Source organism: Carcharodon carcharias, chromosome 25 (genome assembly GCF_017639515.1).
Source record: "Carcharodon carcharias isolate sCarCar2 chromosome 25, sCarCar2.pri, whole genome shotgun sequence".
Classification (NCBI taxonomy): Eukaryota; Metazoa; Chordata; class Chondrichthyes; order Lamniformes; family Lamnidae; genus Carcharodon; species Carcharodon carcharias.
Genome location: NC_054491.1, coordinates 13858473 through 13883057, shown reverse-complemented (window position 1 = coordinate 13883057; position 24585 = coordinate 13858473). Strand labels below are relative to the sequence as shown.

General features: G+C 42.5%; 2 protein-coding genes across 15 annotated transcripts in view; both read right to left on the bottom strand.

The window, feature by feature from the left end:
* Positions 1-24300, bottom strand: part of alg9 (ALG9 alpha-1,2-mannosyltransferase) — a 233041-nt gene extending 208741 nt beyond the window's left edge. For 12 of the 14 annotated variants that reach the window (XR_005941396.1, XM_041174513.1, XM_041174514.1 and 9 more), the window contains exons 1-8: positions 24112-24300; positions 18292-18484; positions 17440-17574; positions 15023-15093; positions 14578-14666; positions 8018-8153; positions 4383-4470; positions 1836-1941 (exon numbers count right to left, since the gene is read on the bottom strand). Coding sequence is in view for 13 of the 14 variants with exons in the window: in XM_041174513.1 (XP_041030447.1) it covers positions 1836-1941; positions 4383-4470; positions 8018-8153; positions 14578-14666; positions 15023-15093; positions 17440-17574; positions 18292-18484; positions 24112-24266 (973 nt within the window). In the remaining variant the exon portion in view is untranslated. Of the gene's footprint in view, positions 1-1835; positions 1942-4382; positions 4471-8017; positions 8154-14577; positions 14667-15022; positions 15094-17439; positions 17575-18291; positions 18485-20269; positions 20437-24111 lie in introns of all 14 variants that reach the window. The other 2 variants (XM_041174510.1, XM_041174509.1) reach the window with 2 other exon arrangements.
* Positions 8938-9458, bottom strand: LOC121269700 (60S ribosomal protein L30-like). Its single transcript, XM_041174522.1, has one exon. It carries the CDS (start codon positions 9329-9331, stop codon positions 8984-8986), a length of 348 nt encoding a protein of 115 aa, XP_041030456.1. The 5' UTR covers positions 9332-9458; the 3' UTR covers positions 8938-8983.
* Positions 24301-24585: the final 285 nt, after the last annotated feature.

Below are 24585 nucleotides of genomic sequence, written 5' to 3'. Positions count from 1 at the left end.
AACCAGGTACTCGGTGATTCAGAGGCAAGAATGCTACCAACTGAGCCATGACTGACACATTGTGTAAATTCTAGCATATGCAATCAGGAGTTGTATCCCTTGTTTGTTTCCCCCCCTTCCCTGGAGCACTAAGGCCAACTACAAGTGTTCTGCTAAATCAGCATATTTCCCTGTTTTATTTCAAGAGGTTTGCTCTTGGCTCAAGAGAGCCATCCTGTGGTCAGGTGGTGCAATGCAGTGGAAATAAAAAATGAAATACACTCTTCAAATGATCCTACTTTCAAAATCATCATCTAGTAATGCAGATTTCCACAATGCAATTGTTCCCATTACATTAGCACATGCATGATGATATTCATAACACAGGATCAACAGGAAAATTAAAGCTTCAGTATTTCGCTCACCTACTAGTCTACTTGTCAAGCTATATTAACAGCTGGTTAGTGCTCTGAAAATTGGGATTTCACATTTGGGGTAGAAAATACACAAGTAAGATTTCCAATTTAACACAAGTTACTAAAAGGACTTTCACCATCCATTTCCAAGTCAGTCTCTATAAATCAAACTTAAATACACTGTAGAATTTATTGAGTATTGCTGAAAAAAGACACATTATTGAAGTTTCTCGTCTTGCCCACAGCAGGACAATTTGCAAGAATACCAAATGTAAAGGGAGCAACAGGGGTGCCTGTTTCAACTAAACAAAGTAGATAACAGCCATTCTCTGGTTCATTCCCGGGGGTAATGCCTTGACCAATCAGAGTCAACCTGCCTCATTTGAATTTAAACAAAGCTTGGCAGTTAACTGTTAGTCATCAGTTAACTGGCGCATTCTCCATGGCAATGCCTCTATCAGTCGGAGCTCGCTTCCAACCAACTCTCTTCTCATGGAGTTTAAATTGTTGTTCCCTTTACATTTGGTGTTCCTACGAATTGACCTGATGAGTGCAAGATAAAAAGCTTCAACGACATGTCTTTTTTCAGCAATACTCAAGTTCCATACTACCAAACAGCTGTTTGTAGGATTTACTGATGAAAAAGTATCTTGGATTTGGGTACATCACCATCACCGAACAGGCTCTGCTGAGAATTCCGCTCAAATTACTAATACCCCATTAGAAAATTGTTACTTGCAGACTGCAGAGGTGAAAGGAAAATGATCTCACTCGCTGAGCCATCTGGACTCATTAAATCTGACTGTAAAACCAAACACAATGTACCTTTATTCAACGTTGCTCAATTCAAATTCTTGGATAATAGAGCAAAAAAGCTGATGATTTATCAAGAATATACTATCAAGACAAAATAGATATTTTGTTGAAGTAGCTGGTCTAATTTGCTCTAATTAGTTAACCACCTCATATTTTTTTCTTCTGCAGAGAATGTGAAATCTGGAGAGAAGATTCCCAACACATTCAATGACTATTCTTGGGAACTTCGTCCCCACACAGAACTGGCCTCAGTTCATTTTGTTCTGGTTCCAGTTCTCTTTTAAAACGACGATTTAATGGTGTTTAGAACCCAACAGCATAACGGTCACAATTAATCATAAGGCATAAAAATTGCTGACAGACTTTGCCCTTTTGTTAGTCTTGCCTTTATCTGAAATGGTAATGCAACACGAGGGTCAAAGTAGTCAGGACACATTCAGTTAAAGCTCATTAAACAATGCAACAATTAAACTGAGCAAAGGTTGTAACTCGAAGTCAAACTCACAGTGACTTTTGTAAGTATATTTTAACAAACACACATTGCTGTTTTTAATATCTGACCACATTTCTACAAAGAAGCCTTTCATAAACACATTCCACACACACACACAAGCAAAAGCTTACCATAAATGTCAGGTCCATGTGGGGTAAATACATTGTAAATAACTATTCTCAGGGGGGCAATCACCATCTTTCCATAGTAATAGCTGTCCACTACCACAAGGGGGAGCTGCAATACAAACAAAGATGCCCAGATTTTTAGGTAAATTCAGGAGTTTGTGGTGAAGAAAAAGACTTGCATTTAAATAGCATCTCTCCTGACCTCAGGACATCCCAAAGCACTCGACAGCCGACTAAGTACTTTTTGAAGTGTGGTCACTGTCGTAATGTAGCAAAAGTGGCAGCCACTTTGCGCACAGCAAGCTCCCACAAACAGCAATGGGGTGATGAGCAATCTGTTTTCGCGATTTTGCGATTCTGTGATTGAGGAGTTAATATTGGCCAGGACATGGTGAGAACTTTCCATCTCTTCTTTGAAATAGTGCCATGGGATTTTTTTTTTTTTACATTCTCTCGAGTACAGACAGGTTTAACATCTCATCCAAAAGGCAGCACCTCCAACAGTGCAGCACTCTCTCAGTGCTGCACTGGAGTGCCAAATCTCGGTATTTTTGTGCTCAAGTCCTGGAGTGGGACTTGAAGTCTCAGCCTTCTGACTCATCAAAATACAGAGGAACATGAAAGCTTTCATTCACGTTCTCATCCTTGAACAGGGATAGCATTCAGTGGGGGAGGGGGGAAGTGGGAAACTGAGGTAGGAGTTGTTCCTCCTTAGTAATGCAACCCTAATCAGAAGGTACAGGAGGCTACGCCAAGGTCTTTGTGGCTGGGAAGCTGGGCAATGACTGTCCCAAGGTTAATATAAATGCATAAAAAGTGCAGCAGCATCATACAGAGTGGACAAGAGCCTGGTAAACCCTTTACTCACAATTGGAGATCGGGTGACAAATGCATCAGGGTGGCCTTAGGAAGAGCAATCTGGAGGGAGGCAATGGTAAGAGAGTTCTGGGAGAAATTGCCAAAAATCTCATGGGAGGAAGACAAAGGTCCAAGTTCAGCCCTCATCGCCCCATTTCTCAAGAGGGTGTTTGGGGAGACGAACTGGACTTGGTGGGAAGAGAATTTTGCACTGGTACCTCATTGCGCAGTATCCTCAAAGCTCGATTGTTGGAACTTCCTCTTCAACACATCCAAAAAACACGATGACAGCCATTATTTTATTTTAATTTTTAAGAAGTTCTCGGGGTTTAGCCAAGTAGGTTGCAACCCGACAGAAAATGTTTATGCCATATTGGGCAAACGGAGGTTCTAACTTGCACACATCCCAGTGCTTTAATTGGGAATAAATCCCAGTGCTTGAATTGGGAATAAATCCCAGTGCTTGAATTGGGAATAAATCCCAGTGCTTGAATTGGGAATAAATCCCAGTGCTTGAATTGGGAATAAATCCCAGTGCTTTAATTGGGAATCTTGAGGAAAAACGACAGATTTTTCCCTTTTCACATACCAGTGAACAGAATACAAAGTATGCCACTATGCCTTATCCTCAAACACAAAAGCAAGCATGGAACATTATTCTTCATTTAAAAAAAATTAGTAGGCAGTCCAAATAGGCATCTGGTTTAACCTGTGCTCACTGACCTATAAGTACTCATAGTCAGGCAATGCCTTGATTTGAAAGTTTTCATTCTTCTTTCCTCCGATGGCCTCCCCATCTCAACCACCTACCTGCTCCAGACCCTACAACCCACTGAGATACTGACGCTCCTCCAATCCTGGCCTCTTGTGCGTCCCCAGTTTTCTTCACTCCATCATTGCTCTTCACTTGTCAAGGCCCCAAGCTCAGGAATTCCCTCCCTGAAACTCTCTGTCTCTCTCTCTACCTCGCTTTCCTCTTTTTAAGTTGCCCCTTAAAACCTACCTCTTTGGCCAAGCTTTTGTTTCATCGCGTCCTGAAGTCTCTTTATTGGGCTTGTATCGCAGGAAGTATTTTGTACATTGTTCAGTGCCATCAGCTCCATCATTAAGGCTCTTTGTCAACTGAAAGCAATAGGGAGAAGAGGAGGCTCTGGTGGTGGTTGGGGTGGCTGGGTGGGGGGCGGGGGGGGGTGGGGTGGAGAGACAGGAGAGAGAGTGGCCTAGTGGTAATGTCACTGGACTAACAACCCCAAAGCCCAGACTAATGCTCTGGGGTACGGGTTCAAATCTCACCACTAAATTTATATAGAATACAAAGCTGGTCTAGGTGATGATGATGATGATGATGATGACCATTGTCAATTGTCGTAAAAGCCCATGTTCTTTAGGGAAGGAAATCTGCTGTCCCTACCCTACATGTGACTCCAGGCCCACAGCAATGTGGCTGATTCTTAACTGCCCTCTGAAACGGCCAAGCCACTCAGTTCAAGGGCAATTAGGGGTGGACAACAAATGATGGCCTTGCCAGAGGTGACCTCCTGGAAAGTGCTTCAGGGGCAGGCTGCCTAATATCTATCAAATAAGCTCCTTACAGGCATGAATGAGGTGCTAGCACAAAGGGCGAGGACAGGGCTCATTTTGCACATAATTCTTGACTAAGCTCCTTGACAAGCCTCTAGGTCCTGCACCTACCAGGAAGAGCAGCAACGCCACTACTGCCCATATAAAAAAACTCTGGAACTTCCTCTTCAGCACCACCAGGTCAAATGCTATAGGCAGCCTAACAAGCAAGAGAAAATGAGTCATGGGGTTAGATTTACAAAACACATTATTTTAAAATAAGATTTTATATACATATAAAATTTATAAAAATAAACATATCAGACAACAGACAGATAAAATACTAAACAGTAAGGCTTAAAATGTAGTACTCCAGGAAGCTACACTGGATGTTTTTTATAGGGCTAAATGCAATGGGTTCTTAAGGGGACAGTAGCATTGTGGTAATGTTAGGGGACTAGTAATCTAGAGGCTTGGTCTATCACTCCGGAGACGCGAGTTTAAATCCCACAACAGCAGCTGAAGCAAGTTAAACTCTATTGATTAATACAGGAGAATCTCTGTTATCCAACCGGGGAATGGGAGGTGCCGGTTAATCAAATATGCTGGTGAGCCATGGTGTAAGGTGAATTCCGCGTTTTCGCCCAATCAGAAAGCTCCCAGGGCGATGACGAGGGTGTTGAGGTCCCACGAGAGGCACAGGAGCACGCGAATTACAGTAAGCAGTGCCGAGGGGAGATGATGCTGCAGAACAACGGGAGGCTGAGACAGGAGCACGGACAGGCCGCCGATAACAACTACCGGTGAGTTTGACATCACCAATCAAAAAAAGAAACAGACCAGCCCCAGAATTCCAGTTAATAGAGAATTCCGGTTGGTAGAGTGCCGGATAACAGAATTGTTACTGTAAATCTGGAACAAAATTCTGGTCTTATTAACAATGATCATGAAACTACTGGATTATCATTAAAAACCCCAGCTGGCTCCCAGATGTCCTTCAGCGAAGGAAATCTGCCATCCTTACCCGGTCTGGCCTACATGTGGCTCCAGATCCACTGCAATGTGTTTGAATATTCACTGCCCTCTGAAATGGCCTAGCAAGCCACTCAGCTGTATCGATCTGCTACAGCAAAAAGCACTGTGGGTGTACCTGCAGCGGTTCAAGAAGACAGCTTAGCACCGTTTTCTCAAGCGCAATTAGGGGTGGGCAGTAAATGCTGGCCTTGCCAGCAATGCTCACAACGCAAGAATGAATAAAGCATTCTTAAAAAATAAATCATGGGAAATGCTGGACATATGCAACAGTTCTGCCTGCATCTGAAGGGAGACAAGAGGTCAGTTGACTTTACATGAGAAGCCCCTTTTTCATGAGTCCTGCTCCAAACATTAATTGGTCCTTCACTTTTTATTTTTATTTCAAAATCTAATGGATTTTTCCTTAATCTATTATAAACTTAACATAAATATTAACACAATGCACATTTCTAAAGCAATACAATGGATACAAGGCAGGAGGAAAGAGAGAGAGAAAAAAGGTATCAGGACCATGTATTACAATCAGTTTCATCCAGCTAGAATAGATATGTAAAATATCCCTGTTGGACACTTCTAATGGTGACAAAAATTGACAGATCTTTTTTTCATGGAACATTAGGGAACAAATAAAATCATTTAAAAAGAATTATCATTTTGTTTTGCTCAGTTCTTGCAATCTGTTGTCTCTGTATGGATTCTGAAAGCACCAAAGACTGAGGTAGACAGTGTACAGGAGCTGAGTTAATATCATTACTCCTTCACTTAGCCACCTGGCGTTGTATCCAGTCAATTATCCAAATCAGTGCTCCCTCCTCAATGAAAACCCGTAAGAGTTATTTCCTTTAGTACTCAATATTAAAGAGGGCAGGGATTCCGGGACTTAAAAACGAGGAGCATATGTTGACGGAATTTGGGATGTTATGGCATGGTGGGTGATGTGTGCCAGACTGACCAAATCCAGAAGGGAAACGTGGGCCACACTATCACAATGGTTTTGCACTTTGCATTTATTATGAGAAGATTTGGGCACTGAATTCAGAAGTAACGAGTCCAGTAACACCTTTAGAGATTTTAAAATCTAAATTAAAACACTTATGAAAGAAAAGATTTCAAGCACATACATAAGATTATAGTTACTTAATACTATAACAAAACCCAAAATTCCTAATTAACCTGACTCCCAACTACACACCCCCTTTAAGGCAACAGTTCAAAATAGATTATAAATTTAAAAAAAAAGTCAGCAAGTTTACCACAACACCCACTCGACAGTGGAATTCCAAATCTTTTCCCTAACTTGAGTTACTGGACACAGCAGACTTCTGCAACAAAACAAATGGCTGGAAGCTTCCCCACAGCTGTTTCACACACTTCCTGTATTATCTTACGTGCACCACCGCCCCCCCCCCCCACCACCTCTCCCCCACCACCCCCCCACACCCACCCCATGTAACCTTTCATTTCATTTTATATATGTTTCTCTCTCTTTAATCAGTAAATTCCATTGTTCCAAAAGTAAATTTATTTTTCCCATAATATGAAAATCTTTCATGTTACCAATATGGTCAGTACCTTTTGGGAAAAATAAACATCATAACCTTGCCCTATTTATCTTGTTGGTTGTAAACATCCTACCGTCCCATAGAAACCCAAACAACCCCTTCACTTATCTAAAAATGCAAATTTCCTTCACACCCTACATGCTAAGGCCTCATTCAAAGTATTTCATGCCTTTTACCCCTAACTTCTTTAGATCATTTCAAGCTTGCAGTCTGACTCCAATTTAATGAAATCACACAGACAGAACCATCTCCACTCATGCCCATAAACCTACCTTACAATAAACCACAGTAATATTATGAAACTTATTATAGTTTCGTGACGAATGCATTGCCTGTGAGGAACATGAGTAGATCTAATATTAATATTCTAAAGAATATTGTATAAATATTTGAAATGGAAAAATAATTTGACCCCTTTTTCGTATATTTGCCTCTTAACAGACCTGCTTATCCCTGCTTCTGTCTACTATTTACTATCTTTCAATTGCTGTCCATTGAGAGAACCTTAGGAAGTATAGTAATTTCAGACTCTGTAGAAGATGTGGGACCCATAGCTTTAATAGAGGAAAAGCAAAAGGAAGACTTTCTTCAGAACTATGGGGAAAGGCTAGAACTGACTGGATAGTTCTACTGAAGAGGCACAATGGACTAAACTCTTACTTGGAGAAAGGAGCACTGATTTGGAAGATTTATTGAATGCAACAATGCCAGGTAGCTAAGTGAATGTTTAAAATTGACTCAGAAGCATTATTAATGGTACTAAGTTAGCTCCTTTACACTGCCGATCTCAGTCTGTCTTTGGTGCCTCCATAATCCATGTAGAAACAACGGATTGGAAGAATTAGAAAAAAAAAATGGTAATTCTTTAAAATGATTTTATTTGAACTAGTATGTTCTTGAAAAAAAATCTGTTAATTTGTGTCAGCATTAGAAGTCTATACTCTGCATATCTGTTCTTGGTGGATGTAACTGATTGTAATGCATGGTTCTGATTCTTCCTCCCTTTGTCTCTCTTCCCTCCCCCTCCCCCACCCCCCATCTTCCTCGTGCCTTGTAGCCAAATGACTGAATTAATTCTGCAAGGATGGGCAACTTTAAGTCAGACAATTTCAATGTCACTAGACAATTGCAACCTCACCACTTCAAAGTGCCTCAGTGAGACATTCTTACCCAAGAGCTGCACTGAAGGGCCATCCCAAAATGGCTCCAGCTGCCACTCCCAGTATTGCCACAGCATTCTTATCCGTAAACCAGCCAGTCATTGCAATTAGAGTTGTGTTCATACAGAAGCTACTGGGGAGGAATGCTGAAAATGGGAGAGAGAGAGACAGAGAGCATCAAATAAACCACATTGCTATTCCATGGCTATTAAAACAAAGACCAAATGTGTCAGCAAGGTGAGGGGTGTCCAAACTGCTGCCCATGGTAAGATCGTATGCTACTCTTGATTCAACTTCTGGGATTAGCCAAGAGCATCCAGAGTAACTCTGTCCAGTTTTGTAGAAAGCCTCCTCACCTTCCCACATGATATGATCAAGACCAGGAATCCATTAGCTATCTCCCTTTCTAACATAGAGATAGAAGGTTTCATCTCTGCCTGACTGATGGAGCCAAAAACTCAAACATCAGTTGCTGTTTCCCAATTCCTCCATGGGTCACCACCTTAAATGTGGCGGAGAGGTGCGTACGCTCTGACGATCCCTTGAGCGATGCTGTTGGGAGCTCCTTTCTCCTGGTCGGGCCACCCAAGGTGGCAAGGTCAGGGGAAGGTGCCAGACAAAGTGCATTCCAAAAAGTCCTCGACGGCAGAGCAGGCAAAGGGAAAACATACACTGCAGTGGCGGCGAAGGTAGAAGGCGGCTGCAAGGCAAGGTGAATCCAGTCACCACGGTTCGGCACATCACCGAAATCTGACCACCAACCCGTCAGGATCGTGTGCACAACGGTGGCACCCCAAACGTTAAGCTCCAATAGCTGTTTATAAATGAAAACCAAAACCAAGGCAGGCTCCTTCAGGCAGAGTTTTATTGCTCGTCATAAAACTCTCCACACAGGGAACTAATCTCAGCTGTTATTCCTTTTTTTTTGTCTTTTCACAGAATAATTTTATTTGTAAAATATTTCAGTCGCAGACGTTCATTTCTCACTGATTTGCTCTGGCATGCTCCTGATGATGTCAGAATCACCGGGATCAATGATAGCCGATGTGCACACTCTGTAGTATTTACCACAAGCTGTACCTAGTTCAATGTTGTTGCCACTGTAGTGATGCACACCAGTCTTGGCTAACATAGCATAGTACTCAATCTTTGATTTCCTCAAGGCTGGACAGTTGTTGGCAAGAATAACCAGCTTAGCTTTGCCTTGACGAATCATTTTCAAAGTCTGTTTGTAGCCCAGCACATATTTGCCACTTTTCATAACCAGCTGGAGCCTGGAGTTGCTGGACTCCAATGACTTTTTCGTCTTCTTGGCCGCAACCATCTTGCCTCTGGTTCCTTAGCCTGAAGGGCAGGGTGAGGGAGGAGAGTGCGCGTGGAGGAAAGTCGGCAGCGCGGGTTTAAACTCCGCCGAGGGAGGAGCGGCAGCGCCGGCGAGGCGAACCCAAGATGGCCGGTGACAGAAAAGGAATGTTATTCCTTTTATATGGCCAAATAGGTACTTAGACAAACAACCTAATAATTAGCAATTGAGCTTCTTTGACTGTTCCCTTCCCTAACAGAGACCCATCTTAAAAAGAAAGTAACCCTTAAGATTATATATTCACAAAAAAATAATAGTAATAACAAACATCAATAAATATTTTTTCATTCAATAAATTCACCCTTCCTTGAAAAAGTAAAAGAACACATTTAGATATGTCCACACAAAAGGAGTATTTTTTCTTAAAGAAAAAGACATCCCTCTTTCAGGATCTCTAATAACTTCATGGAGCTCGCTCCTCTTTTGGTGAAGCAGTCAGATAATTGGTAGCTGCTATCAATCCGTTTGATCTTGGCAATCTCCTTATTCTCGAGCATCTGTTTTAAGCTTGCAACGTCAGTTCGTAATATCTTCTCGTTAACACACTTCGTAGAGTGAATATTTCCCCAAAGTGACTTACTATCTATAAGATATTCAATAGGTACCATTCCCAAATACCCTTTTCCATTGAAAACTTCTGCCAGCACCTTTGATATAAAGGATGCCATATCTACTGCCTCAACGAGGATGAGAGTCTCCGCTTCCAACGTACTTTTTACAACTCTTCGTATCTTTTTAGACTCCCAAACCAAAGGGCAGCATTTGCCTTTTCCCCCCCATGAGAAATATTATAAATCCTCCCACACTCGAAAATCGATCACATAGGTTTGCAAAAGACGTATCACTGAACGCACTCAGTTTCATTTTTCTAACATCGCCCAAAGATGGGAGTTTCGAAAACACACTGCTCCATTTTTAATTCTGTCAATGTTTTGCTTGCCCGAATGATTTCTTCAACATTGGGATTGTTCATTTTAGTGCTCAGTTCCAAAACATCAAAGCCGACGTCCGGTCTTGTTTGTTTGCTTAGCCAACTGAGTTGCCCAGTTAGACTTCCGAGTTCGTCTTTTTCTGTTTCAGAAGCCGCTTATCTTTCTGGGAGGCTCTATCATGACTAATTACAATGGGATTGATGTTCTTTGAATAGGATCGCTGATGTAAAAGGACGTGTGATCCGCTCTGCCAGATTTCCAATCCAATGGACTTAAACGCATCAGAAGACTGACTTTCAATTTTAAACGCCGTTCTGAGCCCACTAGTGACAACTGCTTCAAATTCACTACTACCACCCCACAAAAAAAATCTACATGCATCATAAAGATGCCTGCAAGTTTCCCTCCGTGATGACAATAAAACATCGCCAGGTCTGCTTCTAGCTGAAGACAGCCCAACTTTAACAAAACTGACCTCACAGAAATACCAAACTCTGGAGGCATCACTTGAACCATATGTATCTCTTTCTCTTTGAAGTTGGTGACCCTGCAAAAAAGGCAGCTTTAATATCAATGGACTTATATTCCCAAGCAGTTATAGCTAATAGAGCTAAAAAGGTCCTCAGCATAACTTTCCCTGCCGTAGGTGAATCTACTTATATCCCGGTCACCCAATTTTTCTCAAACCCTCGTGCCACTAGCCTGGCTTTAGCTTTATAAGTCCCATCAGGAAGTACTTTTTCCGTGCATATCCATCTATTAGACAGAGCTGGTTGTCCCTATCTGGCACCTCTGTGTATACCCCAAATTCTTTCCAACTATGTAGTTTTTGCTGTTTGGCCTTTATTAAATTTATCATCTAATTTGTTTGAAGTTACTAAGATTTCTCGATCACATGGACCTCTGCTCCTTGTAGCAATACCAGTCTGTGCCATATTCCTTGACCTTGTTAAGCCATGTCCTCTATCCTGCCTTCCATCACACTCCAGACTGTTACTGTTTGATCTCCCTCTTCCATTTATAGGTGTTCTTTCAACAGTTCACGATCTCCTCCTAGAGGCATCTTCAATCCCAGGCCCACTGTCTGAACTGATACTGTGTTTCCGGCCCTTCCGTTTTTGCACTTCATGTTCCCAATCCATAGGCCCAATCTCCTGTCCTTTATCTCGTACGTTTAAGCGGTTTTTATTTTATTCCAGTGGCCTTTCCTGCATTACTTCCAGTTGTCCTCTGGGACAAATCGTTTCATCATCTTTGTCCAAATTATTGTCTCCATTCTCAGATACAATGTCAACTTCAGCTACCTAGTCCTCACAATCATGCAGCACATGGGTATGGGAAATACATGGTTCCTCATCCCTTCCTACAACACTTTCTGAACCCGCAAATTTGTAGTCTACGCCAACTAACCTTGATAAGTGTACCCGAATAGTCTGGTTCTCGTGTTATAAAATAACTGTTTTACTATCTTTACCTGTAATCTTTCCTAGGCCTTTCCACCCTTTAAGTTCTTCTCTTTTATAGTACACCATGTCTCCCTGATTGAAAATGGTTCCGATGGTCGTACATTGTGTCTTAAGCTCGCCGAATTCCTTCTCAAATTTTGGCTTTAAGGAACGCTCTTCTACTCGCACATAGTGGGTTTAAACGCTCAGGAAAGGTGGAGCTAATCATAGGTTCCTCCCAAGCTGGGGGATGATCATTCAGGGCTGAAGGAATTTTTGGGTTTCTACCAAAAACCAACTGATATGGGCTATAGCCCCCAACCATCTGCAGTGAACTCTTGGCATTACAACCCACGCTAGAGCTGATGTTAATTTACAGCTTGGTCTAACTGCCAATATTTTATGAAGCCTCTCATTTATAACTGCCTGATTCCTTTCACACACTCCGTCACCAAAGGGACTTTCTGCTGCTGTGTTCATAGCTACTATATCCATGTTTTTTGTTGGTGGCGCCAATCCTGTCCCTATCCACTTCTCCAATACCTGATCCACAATTATTTTCTTTTCTTCACTGTATATGATTGTCTCCTGGCTAAATCTTGTTGCCAAATCTATGAATTGTAAAATAAATGTTCTTCTCTTTATCCCACACCTTTAAGCCCATCACCACAACTTCATTGAAATCCCTCGCCAAAGGTAGACTCAGAATCGGCCGTGATGGTGTCCTTCTGTATTTCTTATATATATCACATCTATCGCTTATCTCCTCTATAAGTTAATGTATTTTCCATCCCTTATTCTTGCATCCCCTAGCAAAATTTTAAATCTCTGCAAAGGGCGGGCAAACAGCTGATGCAATTTTAACACAATTTGCTTTTTGTCTTCTAAATTCCTATCCCCTGACACTAATAACATTTTAACCTCCTTAGTAGAAAAGTTAGGTTTCATTAAAGGAACACATTAGTGTCCAGGTTGCATAAATCATAAACCCACAGGTTTTCCAAATATAATAAATGGCCTTTTCATTTTCCATGCCCAACTTCATTTGCACTTGCTCAACAGTAATGATATTTCGCTAGGCACTACATTGATGCTGATGAAATGATTGACTCCAGCTATCTTACCACAGAATCACTACCCTTTTCAAAGATTTTAGGGTATCACCATCTCCAAATCTAAAACTGATGGAACTCTCAAATTCTTTTAAGCTTATTCCAGTTGCTGTCATTTAAGGAGTCCGGGTAACATTTTAACCAGTCTATTCCACAGACTGGAGACATATATCCGCTATCTAGCAGCACACAGTTGAAGGACTCTGCCACCAAGAAATTGATCACTGGGCTGAAACTTCTTGTAACTAATACAATGCCCTCTCTTTGATCAATATCTCCACCTTCTTCTTCTGAGTTTTCTGTCTCATGCTAATTTTGAACACGTTATATCGTTTAGGACAGTTCATTGCATAATGGTATTTTGAATTGCATCTAAAACATTGATTGACCACACCCTGGGCATTTCTGAGGTTAATTCTTATTTTGTAAATCCCTAATTTTTTTTCTCCTGCCATAATTGTCCAATGCGTTTCTATCCCCATTGTTTCTAGTTACAAATCTCCTTTCATACTGATGCCTGAGCCCTGTTTCTAAACGATCTCGCCCTCCCATTAACGTTGTGCCCTCCATTTTCTGTCTTACCTCCGAACGGCTCATTCGTGCCATGAACGTTGCCGAAAAAATATGTTTTCCAATGATTTTTTTTTAAAAAGAGCTTCCGACATCTGCTCCAGCAGCGCGTGTCTTTCTGCAAACTTAACTCCCGTTAGAACTAGAAGTCTGTCCATATTTGATACTTTGGCACAGTCTAGCAACTTGAACACCAACACCTATTGAGGAATTTCTAGACGGAACTTTTGCAATCTTGCATATAGTCTTTGAATCCCATTATGTAATCTTCTGTGGAACTTTCTTTCAACTTTCTAAATTTGTCAAAATCGGACTATGCTTCTTGAGCATTTAAGTCATCTTTTTGATAGATCTTCTCCATAAAATCTAATGTTTCCAAACCTTCATCAAATGCTCAGGCTCCAACTCTGAAAATACTTGGCATCTTATTTTGCTTTTGTGTGGTAACGAAAGTGCCAAGGCCATTCTCTGTTTTTTCTTTGGCAAGGATGTAACCCATGTCCACAGTTACTTCATTCTTCCATTTCTCATAGGGTTCACTCTCAGAAAACATCGGTGGGTAATCATACCCCAAAACTCTGCATTTTGATTCAGCCATTTTCTTTTTGAGTGACTCCAAGTCACTCTGCTCTTAAATTTAACTCCAAATATAGTCTTTTGTCCAAAGAAAGCTTACTTTCCAATCTTTTACCGACAAGCAGCAACCATTCTTTGCTACCACTGTTAAGTTCCAATAGTTGTTTAGAAATGAAGACCGAAACCAAGACAGACTCCTTCAGGCAGAGTTTTATTGCTTGTCATAAAACTCTCCACACAGACAACTAGTCTCCGCTGTTATCCCTTTTATACAAGCAAATGGGTACTTAGACAAACAACATAACAATTAGCAATTGAACTTGTTTAACTGTTTCCTTCACTAACAACAAGGTCCCCACGACCCGGTCCCCAGTGTCCAATCACACGAAGACCCATGGCAGAAACTCGTGACTGAACAGACATCATCCTTAAATCAAGGGACAGCGATCATTTCCCAATGAAGTAATAAGTAAGAAGATTAGCTTTGATTCGTTTCTTGCTGTGTCGTTCTCACGCTTGCATTTAACTTCATACTCTCACTTCCAAATGCAGAAGTTTGCCCCTTTACTCACCAGCTGCTGAGCAGAACATCCCAGTACTCAAAACCATGAACGCCAGCATTAAACGACCAACATGGAGTCCAAACTTCTTGCAAACAGCTCTGGAACACAAACAGCATATGTACTTTTAGTGAGACAGTACATTCAACAAATTAAAATGCAATTAGTTAAAATGATAGAAAAAAGTTCCAAATACGAACCAGGTCTCTCAACACCTGAAAGGAAAGGTTTATACTGTGGGTGCAGGACCTTTGAAAGTTTGGGCAACAATTCTGATGACCTAAACATCATTGTGGTCTATGGTCATTATGTTTTTACTTCACCACTGCTGGGTTACCTGATGGATATTTTTCCTGCATTTCCTGTTCTCATATCAAATTTCTAGGATTATCAATTTTTTTCTTAAATTATCAAACCAGGAAAGGTCTAAGCTAATAGATAAAATGCATTGACTTACTTGTAAAAGTACAGCTCACAAATGCAGCAGAAAAAGGCTAAAAGACATCGTAAGAAATAGAAGACAAGAACCTGGAAACAGAAAGCACTTTGTATGAAATGAAGGTAAGCTGCAAAGTCAAACATCAACTACTGAGCTGAAACTATAAATAAAAAAGTCTCTGATCTTTATATAGTGTGGTATTCGTAATAATGTAATTAATGGCACTTCTATAAACTCCATTAAAACGTCTATCCCTCTTCCTTTTCATTCCAGCGAAGTTTGCATATCTTTATTGAGCTAATGTGACCTGAGAACACACACAGTTTCATGAACAAAATGAATAATATAAACGAGGGCTTGTCCAGAGATGAACGTGTTTAGAGTTAGCAGAAACAATATTTTTGAAAGTAACAGTGCCTCAGGTCCTAACCTTGCTGGGCAATTAATTTGGGCCAAGATTACACTGTTTAAATGGCAGTAAGCAGAACCAATGCGTTTTAATGTGGTTTGCAGAGGAACACATAGCTGATGCTTCAAGCATTATGTTTCAAAAAGAGCAATTTTTGTATCAACATCGTTAGGAAAGCAAGATTTTATTAAATGGCTATGTTGTCAAAATTTCTCCTTTAATTTAAGGTAAAACAAAATGTCCTGGAATGGGGGGGGTTGGTAAAAATCATACTGAACTCTCTCTGGAGACAGGCCCATGTGATTCAGTTGTCATGGGGAAAGGGACCGAGGCTGAAACCTATAGAAAATCAAATGATAGGTTTCATACCTTGACTTAAAAAGAAGCAGCTGGTCTTTCTGGACTCAGGCTCAAATACTCGGAGAGGAAGACTGTTGTATCATCCACTGAGCAGGATGACAAGGAGAGAGATTTTCTGTTTGAAAAGATGGGACCTGTGGAGATTTAAGCACCAGAATAGGCCCTGCTGCTGAGCGTCAGTTCGAGGATACTCAGAAGACTGACTGAAGGGGCTTCCAAAGGATACTGGAAGACTCGCCCTGATGTGGCAGGAAAAAGGGAGCCTGCTGAAAAGCAAGGAGAAGTATGGGACTTAATCGTCAAGGCTACATATCTGCTAAGAGCGTGGCATAATGTCCAAATGGGTTGTAACGTGGTTTTGGTTGTGTTAATTAGTTATGGGGCACCTTATCTGTAATTTGGCATATTATTTGCCTATTGAGTAATATTCAGTCTTTGTCGATTTTAATTTGTTTGTTAAAGTAAAAAGTCTTAAAATGTGAAATATTGTCATGAGATTCTTTCCGTCAGTAACTAGGAAATTCCTACCTCTTTTTAAAAATTATCGGTCTCTACAGGGATTGTAACAAGACATCATCAGGTAGAATAACATAAATGACTGATTAGACTCCAGCTAGTGTACTGTGTTGTAGGCACCACACTTTAGGAAGGATGTCAGGGAGGGAGGGTGTAGAGGAAATTTCCCAGAATGATATCAAGGATAAGGGTCTTCAGTTATGTGGATAGCCTAAGAAAACTGGGCAACTTAGAATGACAAAGGTTAAACAGAGATTTAATAGTGGTGTTCAACATTATATGAGGTTTTGATAGAGCAAATAAGGAAAACTGTTTCCACTGGTAGGAGTGTCAGTAACCAAAGGACATAACTGACAAAGGAACCAGAGAGGAGATGAGGAGCATATTTTATGCAGCAACTTATGATGATCTGGAATGCACTGCCTGAAAGGGTGGTGGAAATTAATTCAAGAATAATTTTCAAAAAAGTGAATTGGATATTGAAAATGAAAAATCTGCAAGGGTATGGGGAGAGAGCGGGTACAGGGCGATAGCTCTTTCAAAGAGCTGGCGCAGGTATGCTGGCCAAATGGCCCCTTCTGTACAGCAAGAAACCATGATTTCAGAAACAACGGCTCTGGAGGATGAGAATGCCAGAGGGACCAGTAGATCCTAAGTTCATTCCCATTATTTCTGGTATGTGTGAGACATCATTAAACTACTGCAAAGGGCATTAAGAGTCAACCATGCAATGTTGGCAAGAGTCAAATAGAAGCAAGGCTAGGTGGGGCTCTATCTGAAGGACAGTAGTGATAGTTTCTCTCTATCTACTCCTCTGGTTGGAGCAGCCAGAACAATGGAGCATAACTCTGTAAGTAGTGCTGGACCATATAGGGATGATGCCAAAGAATAGTGGAAATCTGGAACTCTCTCTCCTAAAAAAAGTTGCAGAAGCTGGGAGGGTTAATTGAAAAATCATTTTTGTTAGCAAGGGTATTAAGAGATATGCAGCAAAGGCCAAAAAATGGGAGTTGAGATACCATGATCTAACTGAATGGCAGAACAGGTGTGAGGAGCTAAATGGCCTATCCCTGTCCCTAATGCTTCTACGGATCAATATAATTGACCAGCAATCAACTTACAAACAGAGAGTCTTTTATTAACAAGGTACCTTGTTGGTTTGCAGAACTTTCGCATGGAACCAAGCAGGTAAAACATGGAGCCACAGATAAGCATAAGACCGAATGGCATACACTGGGGAATATTCCCAAGTCTGGAATCCTGTTCCATACAGCAGAAAGTGAGTCTGGGAACAAAGAAAGGAGACATGAATTATAAGATTAATCAACTCCCAAAAGCAGATCGCATTTCCCCACTCACCCTTCTTAAAACTTTACACTCGTTTTTACCTAAAGCGAAATTACCCCATTGCAAAAAGATCAAATAGTGATCCTGTTATAGTGCACGATTTAGCCAGTTACAATCGACATTCAGTCTTGATGCTCGGCTCATTATTCTGTACCATTCACTGGTGCCACAGATCACTTCCTAGGCAGTCAGGATAGGCAAAGGCCGCAAACTTTTTTCTCATCTACTCATGCATTTTTTTCTGGCTTTTCCTCTCTCATTCCAGCTTTGACTATCAGTCTTTTGCTGGGAACAGAAACTCATCATGTGGGATGTCAAAAGGGACCAACCTATGTCTTCGCACTGTGGTGCACAGTCTACATAAAGTACCAAGGCATGGGAACCAGAAGAAAGCTCATTCTCAAGGGAGTGTTCAATAAACACCTATTGTGCTGAAAGAAATCTGCATTTTAAAAAAACTGAGCAACTGCACGCTGCAATTAAACTGGGAAAAATCATTCACACAGGTAAAAGTTTCTGCAACCAAGTTACATTAATTTTTTAAAATCTCACATTTGTCCCCTCAGCTGAATGGTAGTATTAATAAACATACGACTCACTGACTTCACAAGCCTCTCACATTTCAACTGTAAAACTTGGATTCTGAAAGACTTACTGGCTCCCAGTAGTTGAACGTTTCATCGCAGTCTGAAATGTTACTGAGCAATGCTGCGCAGAACCGTGCAGAGATGAGACATTTAAAGGCTGTGGAACCTTCGGGTGCCCACACTTGTCCTGCTTTAGCACCTGGTTGTCTGGAAAGGGGTAAATATCGAAGGTAAGGGGAAATAAAGTGTTCTGGGTACAAGCTATGAGATTAAAGGGATGACAGGATTTGGTATGGTACATAAAAGAAATAAACTATTAAAAAGGTAACAAAAAGACCTTAAGTTAACATCACACCTTATCACATTAAAATGACTCAAGGCACTTCACAAGATGGAGCACTTATTGGAATGTAAATTTATCATGGAGGCACATATGGCAACTGGTATGTGATCAGTGATCCACTGATGTATATTTAGTGCTGATGGTTTAAAGGTTAAATATTGGCTAGGACACTGGGAGACTTCCCTGCCCTTCTTCAAATCATGCCAGGGGATCTCAACAAGAGGAAATGGCTTCACTTTAACATCTCTTTCAAAGGGCAGCATCTCCAATCATATAATAGTCTCCACCACTTACACTTCTGCATATCACACACAGTCGTTTGTAATCAGGCAAATGGTTAACAGTCAGGAGTCAGCAAGTCAGGAGTCTGATGGAATACTCCCCACTTGCCTGGATGAGCACAGGTCCCACAACACTCAAGAAGCTTGACACCATCCAGGGCAAAGCAGCCCGCTTGATTGGCACCACATCCACTCCCTCCACCACAGACGCACAGTAGCAGCAGTGTGTACCATCTACAAGATGCATTGTAGGAATTCACCAAGGCTCCTTCAACAGCACCTTCCAAACCCACGACCACAACCATCTAGAAGGACAAGGGCAGCAGATAGATGGGAACACTACCACCTGGAAGCTCTCCTCCAAGTCACTCACCATCCTGACTTGGAAATACATTGCTGTTCCTTCACTGTTGCTGGATCAAAATCCTAGAACTCTCTTCCTAACAGTACTGTGGGTGTACCTACACCACATGGACTGCAGCAGTTCAAGAAGGCAGTTCAAGGGCAATTAGGGATGGGCAATAAATGTTGGCCCAGCTAGTGAAGCCCACATCCCATGAATTAATTTTTAAAAATTTGAGGTGCCACTTAAACCATATTAAGCATGCCAACTGCATTGGTCAGTTGAAGCAACAGTGTGTAGCTCTTTCAAGTGCGATCGCTTTACAATTTCAGTTATTCCCCATTTCCCCGTCACAAAATCCAGGCACTGCTTTACAATCAAGTTGATAACAAACCTCGAATGAACCAGATCACTAAGCTGTGAAGGTCTCAAACACCCTGGCTCCACAAGGTGACACTGGCATATGGAATTCCCTTCATACCTTGAGAGAGGTGTCATGCTGTCCTTGTAATGGATCTCTGACAGCATAAAATCAAAGTTAGTGTCTCTCCATTTGGGCTCCCTCCAAAATATAGACGCAGAGGCAAGTTTGACTTTGGTAAATTTTCTAAGTAGCACAGAGAAAACAAATCCCTGTTGCAATTGTAAGTGCCAGAAAGTAACATAGCTTCTGTTTTTAAACCGTTGAAAAACTGACCTCAACTCCTACTCTCTCTGTTTCCACCTGATAACAAATTTATAATCCCATTTCGTGGCACCACACCAAATGCATGGCTCTTAATATTCTCCAGTAGTCCTACAAGTGCCCCAATCATGGAATCATAATAGGCAGAGTACAGACCATAGTCAACTGGCACATGCTTGCAAAACCCAAACAAAATATCTACTGTCAGATGTAATTCCACAATTGGGCAGCACTTGCTGAACAACCCTGAGTGTGCTATTGGCTAGGCTATCAACCAAGTTAAGATAATCAGTCAAGTTCATAACATGGCTCATTTATCATTTGCCAGAAGAAACATTCATTCATACAAAGGGACCCATTCTCTGCAAACAAAAGGAATATGTTCGAGCCTTACCCCTTTTTTGAATTATTCCAGAGCTTGGGGAGCCTATAGATCCCTATTGCTTTCTCCATGGCAATACTTCGGCCAATCAATGTTGACTTGCCAACCAATCAACATCATTTTCTCCTGTAGTTATAAATTGGTGTGATCGTTTGAAATTTGGAATTTTTGCGTTTATCCTGATGAGTGCAAGACGAAAAGCTTCAGCAACATGTCTCTCTTTACAGTGACTTTCTTTTTAATTTGCCATTTAGGTTAGGTGCATCACGGTATTCAGAAACTATTTGAACAGGCCATTTTGAGCTATATAATTTAGCACTATAGTAATGTAGCAGCAGAAAAGGGGAGAAAGAAATCGCTGTTCAGCCCCTCCATGGTGTGAGAGATTAAAGCAACATTATATTTTAGAGTGGGGGGGACGGGGGGGGCTGGGGGAGTGGGGGGGGGGCGCTGGGGGAGTGGGGGCTAGGGGAGTGGGGGGGGGGCTGGGGGAGTGGGGGGGGGTGGGGGCTGGGGGAGTGGGGGGGGGGTGGGGGCTGGGGGAGGGGGGCTGGGGGAGTGGGGGGGGCGGGTGGGGGCTGGGGGAGTGGGGGGGGCTGGGGGAGTGGGGGGGGGCTGGGGGAGTGGGGGGGGGGGGGCTGGGGGAGTGGGGGGGAGGGTGGGGGCTGGGGGAGTGGGGGGGGCGCTGGGGGAGTGGGGGCTAGGGGAGTGGGGGGGGGGGGGCTGGGGGAGTGGGGGGGGGGGTGGGGGCTGGGGAGTGGGGGGCTGGGGGAGTGGGGGCTAGGGGAGTGGGGGGTGGGGGCTGGGGGAGTGGGGGGGGGGCTGGGGGAGTGGGGGAGGGGGCTGGGGAAGTGGGGGGGGGGGGGGGTGAGCCAACAAACATGACTCGAACTGAAAGAAGTATGAAGCGATTCATGTTGTGAGGAAGAATGCAGAGAGAATCCAGTTCTGAAGGGGATGCAGGAGCAACGGAATCTGGGTGTATGTGTGTGTTAATCATTGAAGATGGCAGGACAAGCTGAGAGAATGGCTAATTAAACATACAGCATCCTAAGTTTTATTAATAGAGACATAAAGTACGAAAACAAGGAAGTTACATTAAACTTGCATTGAGTACTGGTTTGGCCTCAAATGGGGTATTGTGTCCTCTTCTGGACACCACACCTTAGGAAGGATGAGAATGCAGTAGAGAGAGTGCAGAAAAGATTCACGAGAATGGTTCCAGTGATGAGCAAATTCAGTTGCATGGATAGATTGGATAAGTTGGAATGGTTTTCCTTGAAGAAAAGGTTGAGGGGAGATTTGACAGAGATATCCAAAAGCATGATGGATCTGGACAGAGGAGATGGCGGGGGGGGGGTGGGGAAACTGTTCCCAATGGTGGAAGGATCGAGAGCAAGAAGGTAAGAGGGTTTAAGGTAATTGGAAAAAGAAGCAATGGCAGCATGAGAATTTTTTCACGCAGCAAGTGGTTAGAATCTGGAATGCGCTGCCCGAGAGTGTGGTGGGGGTAAGTTCAATCAAGGCATTCAAGATGGAATTGATTATCTAGAAAAGAAGAATGTGCAGGGTTACAGGGGGAAGGCTGGGGTGTGGCACTCGGTGAATTGCTCCTTGGGAGAGCCAACACAAACACGGCGGGTCAAATGGCCTCCCTTTGTGCTGTAACCATTCTATGATTCTGTGAAACAACTCTTGGGAGCCGAAAGCTCCACACATCCAACCAAGGCTGTAAACCCATCCGCTTAAGCAAACTAATGCCAACAAATGTGCCAGATTTACCTGCAGTTCTTTTTTTCTGCATTAGATCAAACCCTTCTAAAACTGAAGGTTGAGGCTGTTGATTTACACATAACAAGGTCCCACATGCATTTTATATGATTTGGTTTAATCAATACCCTCCATGAGGGGCTGACTCAACGTGGCAATATAATTCTATCGAGAGCAGCCACCCTTTGGTACCTAATGGAGTAGAACTGGAGGAAATTCAAAGCATCTTGGAGCAAACTTCAGTGCTGATTTTCCTCATTCCCACCCCTGGAGGATACTGAGGTGAGTTGTCATGCCCCCAGTATTGCCCCAAATAAAATAAGATGATTTAATATAGATTGAGGACTAAACCTGGGACCCAGAAATTTCAAACACACTCCACTCCACTCTTGCAAGCCTTGGCTATTTAACTGGAACTATGTACTAATCATATTTAATATATTTTTCCAAGTCCCGACGAGAGCATGAAGCAGCACCGAAGTAATTATCGATGTAACGGAGAAAGAGTTGTGGGAGGGGGCCGGGGTAGGATTGGAACAAGGAATGCTCCACATACCCCATAAAGAGACAGGCATAGCTGGGGCCCATTTGAGTACCCATAGCCGCACCTTTTCTTTGGAGGAAGTGAGAGGCGCAGTTTTTTGTTTTTATTACTAATCATATTTCCCCATCTTCTCCCCACTTTTTATTTCCTCCCTTTCCAAATCTAAACTGCTTTTAAATATTAAAGTATTTGCCTCATTTATCACTTACAATTGCACCTAGCATGACCATTGCCTATGACAGACCTGCAATTTTTATAGTAATGTACAGCGCAAAATGCAAACAGGACACAAGATTTGTAGGAAGGGCAGTAGCTATATAGGATACAGGGCACAGAAATGGGCCATTCAGCCCAGTCAATCCATGCCAGTGTTTATGCACCAGTCGAGCCTCCTCCCATCTTTTCTCATCTAAATCTACCATTAACTCTCTATTCCCATCTCCTGCATATGTTTGTCTAGCTTTCCCTTAAATGCATCCATACTATTCACTTCAACCACTCCCTATGGGACCAGGTTCCACATTCTCACCACTCTTCTGAGTTCCCTATTGGATTTCTCGGTCGCTATTTTATATCAATGGCCTCTGGTTATACTCTCCGCCGCAAGAGCGAACGTTCTCTCTGTATCCAATCAATCAAAACCTTTCAGCATTTTAAAGAACTCGATTAGGTCACCCCTCAGCCTTCTCTTTTTTCAAGAGAGAAGAGATCCAACCCAGCTAGAATAGGATATAATAAATGGAGATTTTCTCAGATCTGGGTCCTGGATTTTCTGTATCCCAGCACAGGCAAAGGAAAATCTCCTCTAATCTGACAAGAATTGTTAATCCTTCACCAAAATCTTAATGATATTGGAGTTTAGAAGAATAAGAGGTGACCTTATTGAAACAGAAGATTCCAAGGGGGGCTTCATAGGGTAAATGCTGAGAGGAATGTTTCTGCTTGTGAGGGAATCTAAACTAGGGGGCATAGTTTCAAAATAAGGGGTCCTCCCACTCAGAGGTGAGGAGGAATTCCTACTCAGTCAATAATCTTTGGAACTCACTGCTCCAGAGAGCAGTGGGGGTTTGGTCATTAAATATATTCAAGGCTGAGTTAGACTCCAAGGGAATCAAGAGTTATGGGGGGGGGGAAATGGAGTTGAGGCCAATATCTGATCTGCCATGATCTTATTAAATAATGCAGCAGGCTGGAGGAACCAAGTGGTTTACTCCCATTTCGTATATTTTTCTTATATATTACATTTTTTTTTCAAATCTCGAATTTAAAAGGAGGACAATTGCCTGTGTGAGAAGGGTCCTACAAGCATCCCTGGAGTGAGTGACAATGAAGGAAAAACATTGTAACAATCAATTGTAACGAGAATGAATGAATGTAACAATGTGAGTGGCACACGCGCACTGAGCAGCAGCAGCCCCGGGGAGAGTGCCGGCCGCCGGCCAGCAGCTCAATGACAAGGGGAACGTTGCAAAGTGTTGACAGGGTTGCAGCCGGTGTACCGGCCCCGTTCACCGGGCTACAGCCTCTCTCGGCGACTCACCCATCCTTGCTCTCTGGGCTTCTCTCCTCCGCCTTGCTGTCCCCTCTGGGGAGCCGGCTGCTGTCCCCCCCCGGAGGGAGGCTCCCGTCCTGGGACTGCCTGCCACCGCCGGCTGCCCCTCTGCCGCTGGCTCGGTGCCTTAGCTTCGAGGCCATTGCCTGCCAACCGGGGCTACGGTGACCGGCGAGGCTCAGCCCGTCCAAAATACGGGAGGCGGAGAGGCTCAAAACGTACACTCAAAGAAGAGCGGTCGCGTTACTAACGCGCCGTGTACCTCTTTTAAAAACGAAACGTGATGCCTCCTGTTGCTGAATTTCCCAGGCTCCTTTTGGTCATTGAGCCATTTTCAAAAATAAGTTCTGCGTGTTATTTTTGGTAACATAATACTTCAACGACTGTATTTAAATATTTGATATAGACAATTGTTTTACTTTTGTAATTTATTTTTGGAGGGGACATTGATGTCTTACCTTG